Here is a 16,614-nt window from a genome sequence, read left to right on the forward strand (position 1 = left end):
AGGCAACGGGCACAAACTGAAACACAGGAAGTTCCATCTGAACATGAGGAAAAACTTTTTCACTGTGAGGGTGACAGAGCACTGGAACAGGTTGCYCAGAGAGGTTGTGGAGTCTCCTTCTCTGGAGATATTCAAAACCCACCTGGGCGCGATCCTGTGCAAGGTGCTGTAGGTGACCCTGCTTGAGCAGGGGGGTTGGACTAGATATCTCCAGAGGTCCCTTCCAACCTCAGCGATTCTGTGATTCTGTGATTTTAGTAGTGTATATACCTTTGCAGTGAAATAGCCTGGTTACAATCCATTCCAATTTTGTGCTATCTTCAGATTCACCTATTGTTTGAGATGGAAAGTGTTACTTTAGAATTGCACATCACTGGTTCGGTCACTGAAATTACATTTTCGGTAATATTTTCATTTGTCAGTCCTTAGGATTACGGTGGACTCTCTCTTCGCTCTTATTCTGAACCCTCCCTCTCCATCTTCCTCTCAGTTTCCCACCCCCACACCTCCTTATTGGCATATAAGATAGATAGAAGCTTAGGGGTACAAAAAGATATTACAGGACTGAACTACCGGTGTCTGATTAATCAATTTAAGCTAATCTAATCTAAATAGAAGCCTTAAATGATATTATGTCTGTTGTGCTTTCTTCAGGTTTGTCTAAATGAGAAGAATGGCTTAAAATGATAGGAGGAAAAAAATATTTTTCTTCCACTAACATATTGTTTAAGTCAGAGGAAATGTAGTATGATAATAAAAATTCTGATGGTACTAAAAAAAATTTAATTGAAGCATTACATAAGAAAAAGATACCAAGTTCTTCTTATGCTCTAAAGCCCTGTGTGTACATTATGTGGGTCAATTTGAATTGAAGTACTCCATTCTTACTTTTGAAGCTTCCAAGCTTACTTTTGAAAAGAAGGTGTCTTTTCTAAGGTGTATTTTAAAGGGTTTAACTGTATTTTTCCATACAAGATATAAAAGGAAAGGAGAGTCCTGTCTTGGCATAGATGTGAAGAAACAACGTATAACTTGGGCCAGTTCTGCATCAGAAAAGAAGCGATCACAGAGGCCACCTGAGCGCTATTTCACAAAGAACAATGTGAAGACGCTGAGCACAGATGGGATTCCTGTTCACAGTAAAAGTTCTCCATCTGACCCTACTGCTTTTATACCAGTTTCCCAAATGGAAACTGACAATCCTCCTGACACAACAGAGGTAAATCCTCTTGGGATTTATGATCCATCTACTACAATGTGGCTGCAAGGCAAAGGGTGCAAGGGTACAGACCTTGAGCCTGTAAAGCAGCAGGCGTTCCAAGAGCCTGGGATAAATACTAACTCCATTCTAATGTCAAAAGTGGAAGAGCATAACAAGAAAGTCAGAGAAAACCCAAGAGATATTCATGCTTGGATGGAGTTTGTTTCTTTTCAGGTATGTTTCTGACAGACCTGATTATTCATGCTATAGTAATAAATACAAGAACATTATATTGTAGTTTCCTTTGTTTAGAACTATGTATCTTTACTGGTAAAGAACAAGCTGTTGATTCATTTTCACCAATGACAGCATTCTTCTAGTGATTCTGCTGATGGTTCTTCCTAATGTTGTCGTGATTTTTGTTTTATTTTAAGGATGAATTAATGAGAAGACCTAGCCCTTATGCCAGTAAGGGAGAGCAGGAAGTAAGAAGAAAATCACTGAAGTTAATCTTGGAAAAGAAACTAGCTATTTTAGAGAGGGCTATTGAAAGCAATCCAAGTAATGTTGATCTGAAACTCGCCAGGCTGAAGCTTTGCGCGGAGTTCTGGGAACCACCAGCTTTGATCAAAGAATGGCAGAAGCTAATTTTCTTACATCCCAATAATCCAGACCTGTGGAAGAAATATCTCTTGTTCTGTCAAAGTCAGTTCAGTACCTTCTCTGTTTCAAAAATCAATAGTCTCTAYGGAAAATGTTTGACTACATTGGCAGCTGTACGTGATGGTAGTATGGTATCACATCCGCTACTGCCTGGCACAGAAGAAGCTATGTTAGGTAAGGTTCTTTTTATTTATTTCATGTTATGGTCAGAAAGTTCTTCATAGGAGTTGGCTGCATTCTCTATAGGAAAAGATTTTCCTATGTATTATGGGAGATGTTTATTCTCCTCAAGATGTCTGGCATCCTGATTCCTTAGCTGAGATTTAAAGCGAATATTCCAACCAAATATGGATATAGCAGATGCTTCCCTTCCCCAGGAGAGTTTGCGATATAACATTTGGTAAAGTCTAATGTGGTACTGCATCGTTTACAGTACAAATGTCAAGGCTAGAGAATTGCAGCCAACACCAAGGAGATGTGCTTTTATCTTGGAAAAATGATTAAAAAAATGGTTGGCTTGTGAAAGAAACAATTATCTCTTGTTCAGAAGTTTCATACTTAATTACCTCAGTCTGGAAAAGAAAAGGGTAATGGAAAGTCTGATGTGAAATTTTCTTGAGAATCCCTATCAGTAGATTCAGAATTCTAAACTGTAGTACCATGGGATGATGTCTTTTGTATTTATTGTATACATATATTTACAGTTTATAATTTATTATATAATTATCCCTAGAAGAAAAATAAGTCAGATGGTTAGGATGCTGGACTGCATTCAGGGAAGAAATGGGTTCATGCTCAGTTCTGGCACAAACTTTAAATTGATTTGGAGCCAAATAACTTAACCTATTCTGTTTCAGTTCATTTGACTTCTCTACTTCGAAGGGTCATTGTGATTATTAATCTATAAAAACACTGAGGGGGAAAATATTGGTGTCACCATGAGTATGGATTTTTTCCTTTTAAAATTTGTTCTAAAACTAGAGGAGAATATTATGAGAATGTAGTTCACCTTTCCTCATATGTGGTGTAGGCCAAGGAATTTCTGTTCAGTTTGAGCTATAACATCTATTATGCGATATCCAGTCTGGACTTAAAGACTGAGTTACTCAATTACCAATTAATTTCAAGTTAGATCTTTTACAGTGTTCATTCAATTCATCTTGGATCAAATACTGGAAAATGTGCTGTAAAGGAAAAATCTTGTGCTTGCAGGTGGATATTGGACTGCCTGATAGCCTCTAATTACTTCTACCTTCTCTGATTTCTGACACTTCTTCCTACACCAACCACAGTGAATGTTTCTCAGGACAAATATATTATTGAGCCTTTATTTCGCAACCAGGAAGGATTTTCTTCTTTCTTTTTTTTTCTCTTCATGAAACATAGTTGACTTGCTTAGATGTTGATTTTCATTAGGGTCCATTTAACTAGTTTATTATATTAGTTTGATTGACATTTTCAGAAAACCAGTTTTGTTTGTTGACAGTGTATAGGTTGAAATGAAAATGGACTTGATTTTACTTTTGTTTCTGTTCACTCTTACTTTCTTGTTGTGTGTTAACACTACAGTGATTTATTTACATACATTTTTGTTTTTTCCTTTGGAATTCAAATAGTAGGAATGGGGAAACTTCTGTTGGTCTGGTATTTTTTAGTACCTCAACTATCTGTAATTGTGGGCTAAATTTGAACTGATAGTGTCCTTTTACTTATTAGGAAAATTATCAAATTGTCCACTCAGATAAGTATACAATGTGTTTCACCAATTAATTATGAAGGGAGTAGTATTGTAAATGCATGGTAGGCCTTCAACCTTTAACAAAGTGTAAGAGCTGCTTTTAAGTAGTGGTGGACTGTGCCATCTAGTGTTCAGTTCGATACATTACTATCTGCTTGGAAATATATGGGTGGGTTTTAAACCATGAAATTTGAGAAAGCAAGTGTAAAATCGTTTAAAAAGTCTAGTTCAGTTTTTATTTCAAATTTTTTGTTTGAGATTTAAATTTGTAATATTTTAAATTTGCTAGGTTCTGTTATTGTAAAGTAAATGGAAAAATAAGCATTCTCAAGTTTTGCTATGGAAAGGCATTCTATTTTTCAAATTATATCTACTGCTTGGGGAAAAACATCCGTATCTTTTAGGTCAGTTCAGCTGTAGAAGTGTCACAGCATTATGGACTGAATGAACTATGCATTCATGCTGTTTTCAGCTTTTACCATGAATTAAATGCTGATCTTTACATTTCTTCAAATGTAGTTGCATTCAGTTCTGTCATGCAGAAAATCTTATGCTTCAGTTATTTTTGGCTTCAGTTTGGCAACAGGTGCTGAGGGGATATTTTATTCATTCACACTAATTAAATTAAAGTTATCTATTGGAAGCTAAGAAACTAGGAAAGTACAAAATTTTCAATGGCAAGTGGATACGGAAATTGATGGGGAAAGTGTCTAAACTGGTTAAAATACTTTGCAAGATTCTGTTAATGCTTATGCACGCTTTTTGTTGTTTAAATATCTTTGAAAATCTCACTGATTCTTGGTGATCAGAAGAAAAACAGTTCCCTTGCAGGAAACGCTAGCAAAATGCCTAGTTTGTATGTTCCAGCTGAATTCAAATTTTTATGCCCATGCATCTGACCTAAATCTGTATACAAAATAAAAGGAGTAAAACATTTGCCATTTGCTTGTATAAAAAAAATAAGATAATCATCATAATCAATTGATGCTAACCTATGTTTGTTGTTACATGTGTGTATCTAGACACTTAAATTTTCCTGGTTGGCAAAAAAAAAAAAAAAAAACAACAATGCATTTAGTAAAGAAACAATAGTTTCCAAATAAATGTTTTCAAAACTATTAAATTAAAAGAATTATTTAAATCTTGATTTTAAAAAAATTGTTTTTGCAAACTGATTATGGTTTAAAGTACTTTGTTTCTAAAACAAACAATGCTTTCGTTAAGGCTTGAATGTAATCTGGAGTGATGGAATATCTCTGAAGTTTCCTTGAAGTGCTTAACAGTGGGTGTTCTTATAATATTTGTTATTTCTCCACCTCTTTTGTTTAAGGTGAAATTGGAAATATATGAATTTATATATGAATATATAAATAAATAAACTGGGGCTGTGTTTCCCTCTGTAAATTGAGCCTTGAGGCTCAGTGTATAGTAGGGATATAGCAACGATTACAGAAATACTTTGTTGAAGAACAGAGATAGGGCTCTCCTCTACTCTCAGACATTAATGCTTTGGCCAAAAGACCAGACTTCTCTTAACTGAGGTCTTACATAAAGGAAAAGAAAAAGGGAATGACAGTTGGAAAGAAAATGCTTTATTACCAAATATATTGCCAATGTAACTATCTCATGCAAAAATGAGGCAAAAAGTATTTGTTGTACTGACTTACTGCGTGAATTGTAATAATGCCCAGCATCTCCAAAGATGCTGTGACAGGTGCTGGATAAAATGAAGTTGAGTGTCTTACATATAACTTGTATTCATCAACAAGTGCAGTACATGTGTGGCATGAATTTGGCACGTATATGTAAAGTGGAAGGTCTGAAAGTTGATTAAACTACAACAATTTTGACATGCATTCGTGACAGTTACTCCATGTTTTAGTCCTGGGTTTTGATAACGTTCCAGAACAGCTAAGCTCCACAGCAGTTCTTGCCAGAGCTTGTATGTCTTTTGTATATTTGTGAACTGTAATAAAACACTTTGCAACAAAATTTCTGGTGAAATATTAAAATTTTATCTCCTTTATTTTACAGCTATATTTCTTCAGCAGTGCCATTTTCTGAGACAGGCTGGCCATTCTGAGAAAGCGGTGTCTTTGTTTCAGGCTCTRATTGACTTCACTTTCTTTAAACCTGACAGTGTGAAAGATCTGCCAACAAGGGGACAGGTAGCAATTTCCATTTAAATGGGTTTATGTCTTTGTGCATTACAAAGAATGCTATAAAAAAAAAAACCAAAAAACCTGTCCTGAACTTCTAAGGACAAGGGATAACATTTTGAATTGTAACTTACTTTGGGGTTCTTCAAGGTAGTCCTAGCATTTTTTTCACTTCAGAGAAACGCTTCTGTAGTGCCAAGTGGCCATTTCTACTCTATATAATGGAAGTGTGTTAACCAGTCATCTCATGTCTTCTTTCTTACTAATTAAAGAGGGAAAAAATTCAGCTGGCTGACTAAAGTCTGTCTGCTATAGTATAGTTTGCACTACTGTCTACTGTTGTATACTAGTATTGTCTATTATTGTATAGTTAGCACTTTCTCTGCTTTTTTTCCCTAAAATTGCTGRTTTTGTTTTGTTACTGTTTGTGATGGAGAAAGCTGATAGGGAACTGTAATCAATTTCTGCTTCAGCCAATACTTGCAACCAGTTTTTAGGTTCTCCATTGTCAGTTTTCAGTAAGTCTTTGGTTGCTACATTAGGAACACCATCATACTTTAAAAATGTCTTTTATTTGTCCTGTGAAATTTCATTCAGCTTATTCTGTTAAAGTATTTAATCACTTTTTCTCTTGATTTGCTCAGAAGAATGTTGGCGGTGCACCCCAGTGATAGTCAGTATTCAGAAAGCAGGCTGTTGCCAGTGTAGCATCATCCATAACCCACTGAATTCTTGGGTGCTGCTTCCTTCTTGATGAGAGGTAGGGAGGGGAACCAGTTAGGCACTTGGGCTACTATATAGTACAGAAACTGAGCCAGGTTTCCTTTCATTCCCTCACCTTCTCTACAAGTAACCACTTCTGAGACTCAGCAATCCATTCCTTGCTCTCTAGATTAATGCTGCTGCTCACCAGTGGAGCAGTCTTGTAGTTTAAATAGTAGTATTATCTTTTTAAAGTGCCAAAGATTCAATAATAATTATGATGCAGGAGGTAGTTGTGGTATAATTACACAAATGCACCTTGAGTTACTCATCCAATTATTTGAAAAACTGTAACATTATCTGTAGTATTTAAAAACTCTTAATAAGGCAGGATGGCGAGGAACTTTGATTAAAAGGGCATTGTTTAGATTAGAAGCTCCAGTTCTTGAAAATAGGAAAATGCCAATTTTACAGTTGATTGTACAACTTTAATTCTGCCCTTTTACAGAGACATTATGACTCAGTCTTGAATTACTTGGTTCCTTACTGTTTTCACAGTTCACTTTCACACTTGGTGTAAAGAATAAATCCGTAATGAGGAGATGTAGGTTTTCCAGTTGCTGTAAACCTCACATTTTCTGATACCTTGATGCTTGATTTTTCTTAATGTAAATTTTGTTGTTAATATTTATGTCTCAGTCATATCTCAAAATCAAAGCCAAGCTCTGGGACCCAGCAGAAACATAGATCTAATAACAGTCTCTCTCCTAAGTATACACAAAGTGGGGGAGGAATTGATGAATCCAAAGATGACAGATTGCATACAGCTAATGACATAGTCAGGACTAGAACCCTGAACTTCTGAATCCCTGGAAAGTGCCCTGAAGCTATTGACAAAATCCCTTACTGATCTGTGCCGCTTCACCACAGTCCGCTCAAATTTATGCCCAGCTAAGCATCTTGATTGACCATAGGTGTATGATAGTCTAAATCGTCATTCCATTAGCCAAATTCTTCATGGTTCCATGAAGGTTGGGGGTGGAGCAAAGGGAAGATTGGGAAGAGGGGAGATTTGAGTTCTGAAAGCCACATCTTGGGGGCTTTGGATGCTTATCCTTGAAGGATCTGCTAGGACATCTGGCACAAAAGTCTTCTGCTTTCTTTAAAGCATCATACCTTTTAAAAATAATCTTTGTGTTCATGAGAAGAGCTGATGATAGTTCTGTTGTGCCACAGCATAACCTAAGTACTCTGTTGTTGCAGATTCTTAAGCAGCATCTGACAAGGTCTTTAGATGTAGAAGCTGCATGCATTTGCAGATTACAATGCACTTAATGGAACAGGAAAATTCCTGAAGTGACAAACGTCCTTTCCTCAGGCAAAGCTTGAGAAGAAATGGACTTTGTGTCATTTTGAGTAATGTGTTGTTTTGTTTTGTTTTTTTAACTCAACACTGACACATTAGTTGAACTGGTGTCTGCCATAGTGGTGTTTTCATTAAATGTTTCTTGTGTATTTTAAAAGTCCATTCCAGTGCTTCAATTCACTTTTCTTCACCTCAAATTTTATGCAGTACATTCAAACTCTTCATCTTGAGTAGGTGTTCACATGTGCACCTGCTTCAAGTTCTAATGCCCATAACTACATGTGGTCTTTGATGCAATAACCTGATAAGGGGCTGAAGTACATGACCCAGAATTGTTTGAAATTTGTTAAGTGTCTATAGGGTCCCTTAAACAATGTACCAGAAAACTGAAGTTGACTGAGTTAGTGTTTGTACAAAATGATTCCTTTATACATGTGGTGGTTTTGTTTTTTGTTTTCCCCTAAACAACAGGTGGAATTCTTTGAACCATTTTGGGATAGTGGAGAACCTCGAATTGGAGAGAAAGGAGCAAGAGGCTGGAGCGCATGGATGCACCAACAAGAAAAGGGTGGCTGGATAGCTGTTACCAAGCCTGGTATGCCCATATCAATATGTGTAGTTGTTTTCCRTGTGTTCTTCTAAACAGTTTATTTAGAATGATACAAGCTGTTTTTGCTCATGTTTTTGCATACAAGTTTTCAAAAATGTTTACCAAGATTAATATAAACTAGATCACACTTGGGGAAAAAAAGCATCTGTTTTGTGTGTTCTGTGTGCCATATTGTTCATGGAATATTGTTGTCCTTTCCAGTGATTAAAAATTGAGGGAAGGGATGGCATATTCCCCACTTTGTTCTGAAAAGGCTGGAGATGTGAGCACTTTGCTGAGACCCGTGCCAATCTACAGTGGAAGGAAGCTACTATCCCTGAAGATCCTTTTCATCATATTGATAGACCAGTTGGGATTACAGTGTTAGATGATAGTTGCCTCAAGGATTCGTAGTTTGTTTCTGTTTCTAAGAATATAAGTCTGAAGAGTTCAGTTTCTTACAGCAAACAACATAGTAGATATAAGAGGAAAACCTTCCCTTTCTCTGTGTGACACAGAGGACAAAGCAATTGCTTCTCCACCTGGCTGGACTGCTGCTGGCATAGAGAACATGCAGAAGTGAAGGCTGTTGCCTCAGCAAGGGAGACAGAAAATGCCTCCTGGCTGCTTAGTCCCACCCTGCCCTCTGGTCTGCAGTGGTCTATCCTTCCCTTGACCTCAAGGACTATTCCTCAAACAGATACATCTTGAAGGGGAGCAGGGGGCTGGAACATGTCTGACCAAAGATGAGCCAGCACTGCTTTTGCTGCTCCTGCTGCGGTAGCAACTTTAAAGGAGTAAGTTCTGCTCTGCTTCTAGAAAAACAAGGAAATGAGAAATGCTCCTCTGCTTCCCTTGTCCCTGGGCCAAGATGGAATTTCCTTGCCCCTAAACTGAGGTCAGCAGTTCAGGTGTGGATGGGTATGGACTCTCAGGCAGATCCAGCATATATGATATCAATACTTTTCCCATTGGTATGCAGCCCAAAAGTTTGAAAGGTTTGACAGTCTTAGAGACCTGATTAGAGATTACACCTGGTCATTGGTTAGAAATTGTGGAAATGTTCCTATTTTTCCTAATGGAGCTGGCTAAAGGAGAGGGTATAGATCACAGAAGACGCACAGAAATTAAAAATGTTGCCACCATCTGTTTGTCTTTGTTTTTATGTGAAATTTGGAGAGGGGGAGTGTTTCATCTCGGTTGATGGCAAGTGTCAGGAAAAGAATGTGGAAGTGGTATGGAAATGGCTTTGTTAGATCAGAAGAAGAATGATTTTTTTCAAAAAATAGTGTAGGTATCCATAAATTTTGAGGACTTTTTCTGAACAGCAAGAAAAAAACGTGAAAAGTCTCTGCCAGCCTTCCATTAGCGTATACGTTTTTTCAGTAAGTGCTCATCAGTTTCAGCACAGAATTAATACATTACTGTCACAGAAAAAATACGCTAATTGCATCTAACAGTCTAAAATGATTATCATAAAAGTGGAATGTAGTTAAACACTTCATTTTGTGTGTGTTTAACTACATTAGTTGGTTCTATTGCACATTAATTAAAATGTTGCTGAAAATATCGGGTAGTTTAAAGCAACATTACCACTCTTAGTTTGTGATATTTAATATCATAGTAATACTTTTCACTTACAGTACTTTTTTTCAAAATGGTTTATGCACATTAATATTCATAAAGTGCATATGAGATAGGTTCTTTACTTCATGCCTGGCCAAGCTAAGTTGCATAAAAAGATGACTGGCTCTTGGCTGTTGCTTGCAAACTGCAGTTGATAAAGTGGCCTGCAGCCAGTCAGTGGCTTATTTCCTGGTCCGTGAGGAAGTTTGAGTGCTGACACTGATGCACTGGTTCAAAAAGCTTGGAAACCTCCTGCTTTTACAGGGTTGGTGTCAAAACCCAAAACTCTGATGTGAAAATTTTCAGCTCTGTCTCATGTATGTTATAATAACATGACCAAGTCTGGTCTTTGGATTTGGTGGATTGTTTTTTCTTTAATAATTATGGGGGGGGGCCCTCTTGATTTGTTTATAGATGATGATGATGAAGAGATAGATGAAGATCAAGAAATAAAGAATAAAACTCTACCAAAATGGCAAATTTGGCTGGATATTGAATATTCTCGTGAAGCAAGACAGTGGTTACCTTGGAGGCCAGACAAAACCAAAAAGCAGACTGAAGAAGACTGTGAAGATCCAGAAAGACAGGTCATTGTTATATAACAAAACAATGGGAGACGATAAGACAAATTATCCTTATATATGACCTCATTGTCGGTGGATGTTTTAGAGAAATAATTCTTTTCTTCTTCTGTTTGGAATTCCCATTTCACTTGTGGTTTCTTGCTGAGGCTGCTGAAATCCATGGGAAGCTCGTAGTGAACTTTGGAAAGGGCTGTAGGCAAATAGCCTGTCCTTGCTGTTATGTGATTTTCCCTCATCTGTATGTGGAAATGTAGAAATCTGTGTTTAAAACAATATCTGCTTTAAATAAGCAAAGGTTTTGTTGCCATTTTTTTTCTTTTTGGGAAATAGGTCAATTTCCAGATAAAAATGAGTTAAATAGCATAAACAGTAATATATTTTTAGGCCTCAATGTGTAAGTTTCCTTTGGAGGTCCTCGATAATCCAGAAGAAAGAAATATCTTGTTAGCAAACTTAGAGTCTGACTGGAAGAATGCATTGCTTGTTCAACTTGTTTGTTGTTAATTTGAATGCAACTCCCTTACCATTTAATAGTAACTATACATTTTTGTTGACTTGAAAACTTCTTTAATTAATTACATAAATTAAAGGTTTGTTTTTATCTGACTGAGTAAATTAACAGAGTTTGTTTTGGGTTTAGGTATTATTTGATGATCTCGGACCATCTTTAATCCAGCTTTCTAATCCAGATCTTCAGCATCAACTACTGTACTCGTTTTTGCAATTCCTGGGAATTCCATGTACAAGTAGACTCTTTCCTTCAAGCCTCTATGTTGCCATGGATGAAGATAACATTTTTGACAGTGTGCTTTCTGATGAAAAGCCGCTGACTTCTGTTGATTTGCAACTTTCTGGATTCAACAGTCTTGGTCATATGGATACGATGCTGAGAAGGAGACATCACATAGGCCACTATAAGGAAGGAGAGGAATTCATACACAATGTTTTTCATGTTCTATTCCTGCTATTTTCAGAAAAGGAAAAATCTAATCTGTCCATTTGTTGGTTACAGTATGAAGTATCTAAGGTAATGAGGAATCTGCATTTAATCCTTTCTGTGACGTGTGGCTTTCTTGTGTATTAATGTTCATATTTAACTAAAATAGATACTGAGAAAGTTAAGTCTTGTAGGACTGAGTGTTTACATCGGAAAATGCTAGTTAAGATTATACTGGGGAAAAAAATGAAACCCTGTTCCTTAGTACGTTACACAATAGCTTATGATTTTTCACATAATAAAATATTTCTTGCAGTCTTAGATAAATGTTATTATATTGTCTACTGCTGTATGATGCTTTGTATGCCAGACAGAATGGATGCAAGTAATTTTTTGCAAGGCAAAGTGAATGAGTCAATAATTCATCAAACTATTCTATGAAATGCATAATCCGCAATACCGTGATAKGAGCACCTTATCAAGAAACATATTACTTCCTATAAAAATTACTTTTACAGTGTTGTGGAAGGAAATAACACCTCATCACTTGAATATGCATTTAAGTAAAAACTCCTTTAATAGATGCCCACAAAAGGATGAGAGAGCTAAGGCTGTCTTCCTGACTTAAACATTTCAGAAATTTTAGTATTGTGTTATTCCTATGGACAAGTTCCCTGTCTCTTACACAAACTCTGCCTAACCAGAAGGTCTCCTGTAATCTTCCCACTCAGTCTTCAGGTTTGTCTGTCAGCACATTTTGTGCTGTGAAAAGCTACTCAGAGGTTTAATTGCGCTAGTCATAAATTACATCTGACCGTACAAGATCGTTTATTTTTCTCTTCTCAACCATTTCAGGTTAGCAGCTCCTTATGTGAGGAGTTGGTCTCTTTTAAAGAATGAAATTTTATATTATTTAATGGCAGTTTTAGGAGTGAGATTGATAAACTTGTGTAATTTGGATATGTTGGAAGAAGTTGACAGACAACATTTCAGGAGAGAGTAAGCGTTTCTTTGTAATATCGCTTGGAAATCTGCTGCAGTGGCTTATGGCTGATAACAGGCAGCTCTGACAACTTACAGTACTAAGCAGCAGCAGATCTGGCCAGTGGTGAAATGTGGAACAATATGAAAACAAACATAGTAATGAAATCAAATAATGCTGTGATTTTTTTTTTTTTTCTTTCTTCTCTTACGCCTCTCAAAATTTGTTCTGTTTATTCTCCTCTTCAGGTAGTTCAGTGTCTCCAAACAAAAAACAAGAAGAAGTTGAAAGTACAAGGGAAGAAAAGTAAAAAATTGGCCAAGAATCTCCTTAAAGCACCTGACAACCGAAATCACCTTTCCCTCTGGAAACTGTATGCCTACCTAGAATGGCTGCTTGGTAACGTTGACGATGCTAGGAAGGTATTTGATACAGCTCTTAGCATGGCAGGGACAGGAGGAATGAAGAATCCCCAGCTCTGCAGTCTGAGTCTGCTCTATGCTCAGCTGGAAGTGGAACTGCTGGAAAGTCTAGAAGGAGCTGTCATGTCACGTGCTGTTCATATATTGACCAAATTGGCTGAAAGTGGACCATATATGCCTTACAGTGGACAAGTATTATCTGTTAATATCTTGAAAGCTAGGAAGACATATGACCGTGCGTTGCAAGATTATTTAAATAAAACCCCAATTTCTAATCAGGATCAGGTCAGTGACTCTAATCAGTTGGTTAACTTGGTTGGTTGTTACGCAGTTTTCCAGTATTTGACTGTTGGGATTGATGCTGCAGTACTAATATATGCACAAGCTTTGGAAAAGCTTGAAGTTCCTGATCCAAAGAAATGTGAAAATACTGGAGAGAATCTTGGCATTCAAAATTTCTCTACCACTCTTGAAGCCATCACACTGCTACATACAAACTTACTCAGATTCCACATGAAAATTAGCGTTTATCCTTTGAATCCTCTGCGAGAGGCACTAATGGAGGCTCTGAAACGGTATCCGAGCAACCAGTCTCTTTGGAGGTCATATATCCAAATCCAAAGGAGGTCTCACAGTGCTAGCAAAGCACGAAGATTTTTTGATGGCGTCACAAGGTCTACTAACTCTTTAGAGCCATGGCTGTTTGCRATCCAAGCAGAGCAGATGAGAAAAAAACTCATTGAGAATGTCCAAAGGTAATACCTTGGAGCTCCTTATGATTATGTTTTTGGGGTATTGGGGAGGTTTTTTTGGTCTGTCTAATCATTTAACAGAGGAGGGGAGATGTTGTCATTATTCTCATTTTGCAGATGAAGAAACTGCAGCCAGGGAAGATTTTTTGTTCAAGACTGGACAGTGAGTCAGTGGCAGAGTCCTGAATGGAATTCAAGACCTAGACTGTAGTCTCATGTCCTTTCTCCTAGTTCAGATTGTTTGTCGATTTGATTACTTGATGCTGGTATCAAGATATCATTTCTTTAAGTATTTTTTAAAGTAACTACAAGTCTGCTTAGATGACCAAAGCAGACATTATTAGCTTAGAAATCGCTGAATTTTAGTACCACAGAAATAAGAAGTGTAATACAGAGCTGCAGTTCAGTTTCTTGCTGAGCTTGCTGCCCTGCTTTACTCCTGGATCACAGAATACAGTTGTGGCAGATTTATCTGTTTCCATAGTGATTACTTGAGAGTTTAATCTTTATATGGAGCTGTCGCTATGTAGAAGAGACTGGAAATTTCCTGAATTCACAGTGTGGTCTGGGCTCAGTAGATTTTTTTGCTCCTGGAAAAGGAGGAAAGAGTGAGTAAGAGATGTGGGGAGCAGAGGTATGTGTTCATTCTTAAAGTGCAGTCTCTGTAACTGCTGTCTAGCCATTGCTTGGAGCTACCTATCCAATGCTACCTACATATCTCTGCTAACCGTGGCAGCTTTGTTCTTTGTGTCTGCATATAGCAACAGAGATTTCTAGAAACATGTTATCATGAAGCTTTACATAGCTGTAAGCTTACAATATTAGCACTTGATGAAACTACATAATTGTCAATATACTTTAAAATGATGGTGTACTGCATTGATTGCCACAGTCTGGCACAACACAGTGGTAGTGACATTCCTGAGTTGTCAGTGTCATGTGATCCTAGCTTGTAATAAGCACACTGCAGCCACCAAACTTTAAGGAGGATTGATACAGCCCACTTTGTTTTGCTGTTAATTACACACTGACACTATGTTAAGTTTTCATTATTGTTGCTAGAATTTTATGTAAAATTCTGGTGGGATGATTTTCTCTGCAGCATTTAGTTCTTTTCCAGTTGTCTTCTGCTAACATAGCTTTTCCTATAGATTATATTTGTATTGGCTACAAGTTGGATATTGCAAGAGCAGAGAGCTACACTGCTGCAAAACCAAGATAAACAGCTTGTCAGTTATGCGTAAAGATAATGTTTTATAATGTTGTGACAAACTAAGAAAATGTCTGTAATATGTATGACTGTTTCCTGTTGTGTTTTCTATTTTTGCTTGTTTCAGTGATTGGAATTAGTTTAAAGACATGAACATAAAAGGTAAAACAGTAGTATATATAAAGCAGTGTGAAGTACAGTGCTTTAAATGCCTGATTTCATGCAGACTAGATTACATCATTTTTCTTCATGGCTAAAGTTAGGATGAGAGGAAACACGACCTCAAAGGCCCTTGGAAAAAAAAGAGGCAAGTTAGGAGGAAGTGTCAAGTGTGATTGGAACAAGCTGTCAGGCTAGGAGGATGCACGCAGACAGGCGATATTGCCATGAGTACTGCAGGCTGTTTCTTCTGACTCAAGCATCAAAATTAAGCTGGTCTGCTTTAGCTGTAGATAGAAAGCAATGCTTCAGTGAAAAATACACACTTAGGATTCTTCTTTTGTATTATGCATGGAACCGGTGGGATTTATATTACTAGATGAAAAAGCAAATGGTTCTCTATTGTAATCACAGTTGAGATCCAGAGCTGTAATCTAGGCCTTGATCCAAGAGCTACATAGTGTGGAATACTTTGCCATGCAAAGATGCCAGGGATAAATGTGCACAGACTTGCTTGGGTGCTAGAAGGAGGCTTGCTGAGCTAGACTAGAATTTCGTCTGGGCGGCTGTGCTGAGCTTTGCGTGATACACCATCTTGGATGAAGACTGGGATAAGCGTTTTCAGATTATACGGTAGTGGGTTCTTGTACTCAAAGCGAAATAATCTTCTCCAGTTGGACAGCACTGATTTTTCAACATGCTGAAAGTATTTTTCACAAAAATATCAAATTTATCTTCTTTTAACGGATTTTTCCTATTTAGAAAACTATTGACTAAATTAGTGGGTGCAACAAATCTGTTTTATAACATTCTGAGGTTGTTAGTATGGGGCTCTGACTACACACAGTGCTATGTGAATAGTGACAGCACTCGATCTTCACCCCTTTTTCATCTGGATGTGGTCCTTTAGTTCAGGTTTAACAGGTTATTTTTGTTTTCTCTTTGTGTTTCAGGGCAGATGTTGGTGAAGTACATTCTACTATTCCCGAAACTGGATTAACAAATCGGATTGTAGCTCTATTTGAACACGCAGTTCAGAGTGAAAATGGTACCCACTGTCCACTGCTGTGGAGAATGTATTTGAACTTTCTGGTAAGAGGAGAGCATCAGTTTTATCACATTTATAATACTTGGAATTTCTCATGACCACAAATTACTGTATAACAAAGGAATACTAAATGCTGCATACCTGTATGGTTTGGAAGGTGATATATTTGCAAGTCATAATGCTCCTTATGTTTTGGAATATCAGGGAAAATATAATTCATGTGGATTAGGAGGAGTGATAGTTTTTGGCAGTATAGTTTTTAGCATAGAAACGTGGAAGTTATTGTGGCTGCAATTTTATATGGGTAAAAATTATATAGTAAGAGTTTCTCAAAACATCTGAGAATGGATGGATTCTGCCCAGTGTTACTCACAATATAGAGACAAATAAGCAGGGGAGCAAAATTTAAGGAAAGAGGAAGCAAATTGTAGGGACGTAGGAATTTTTTTGTTTGTTTGTTTAAACAAAATGAACAG

The 16,614-nt window shown here is 37.1% G+C and overlaps 1 protein-coding gene across 4 annotated transcripts in view; it reads left to right on the plus strand.

Moving 5' to 3' along the window:
* Window positions 1–16,614, plus strand: part of NRDE2 (NRDE-2, necessary for RNA interference, domain containing) — a 38,115-nt gene that overhangs the window by 17,565 nt on the left and 3,936 nt on the right. For all 4 annotated transcript variants that reach the window (XM_026079737.1, XM_026079740.1, XM_026079738.1 and 1 more), the window contains 8 exons: window positions 976–1,435; window positions 1,636–2,038; window positions 5,637–5,770; window positions 8,301–8,424; window positions 10,459–10,631; window positions 11,269–11,655; window positions 12,796–13,724; window positions 16,044–16,182. In XM_026079737.1, coding sequence (XP_025935522.1) covers window positions 976–1,435; window positions 1,636–2,038; window positions 5,637–5,770; window positions 8,301–8,424; window positions 10,459–10,631; window positions 11,269–11,655; window positions 12,796–13,724; window positions 16,044–16,182 — 2,749 coding nt within the window. The remainder of the gene's footprint in view (window positions 1–975; window positions 1,436–1,635; window positions 2,039–5,636; window positions 5,771–8,300; window positions 8,425–10,458; window positions 10,632–11,268; window positions 11,656–12,795; window positions 13,725–16,043; window positions 16,183–16,614) is intronic.

The sequence above is a fragment of the Apteryx rowi genome, unplaced genomic scaffold, assembly GCF_003343035.1.
Source record: "Apteryx rowi isolate R43461 unplaced genomic scaffold, aptRow1 scaffold_5, whole genome shotgun sequence".
In the NCBI taxonomy this organism is placed as follows: Eukaryota; Metazoa; Chordata; class Aves; order Apterygiformes; family Apterygidae; genus Apteryx; species Apteryx rowi.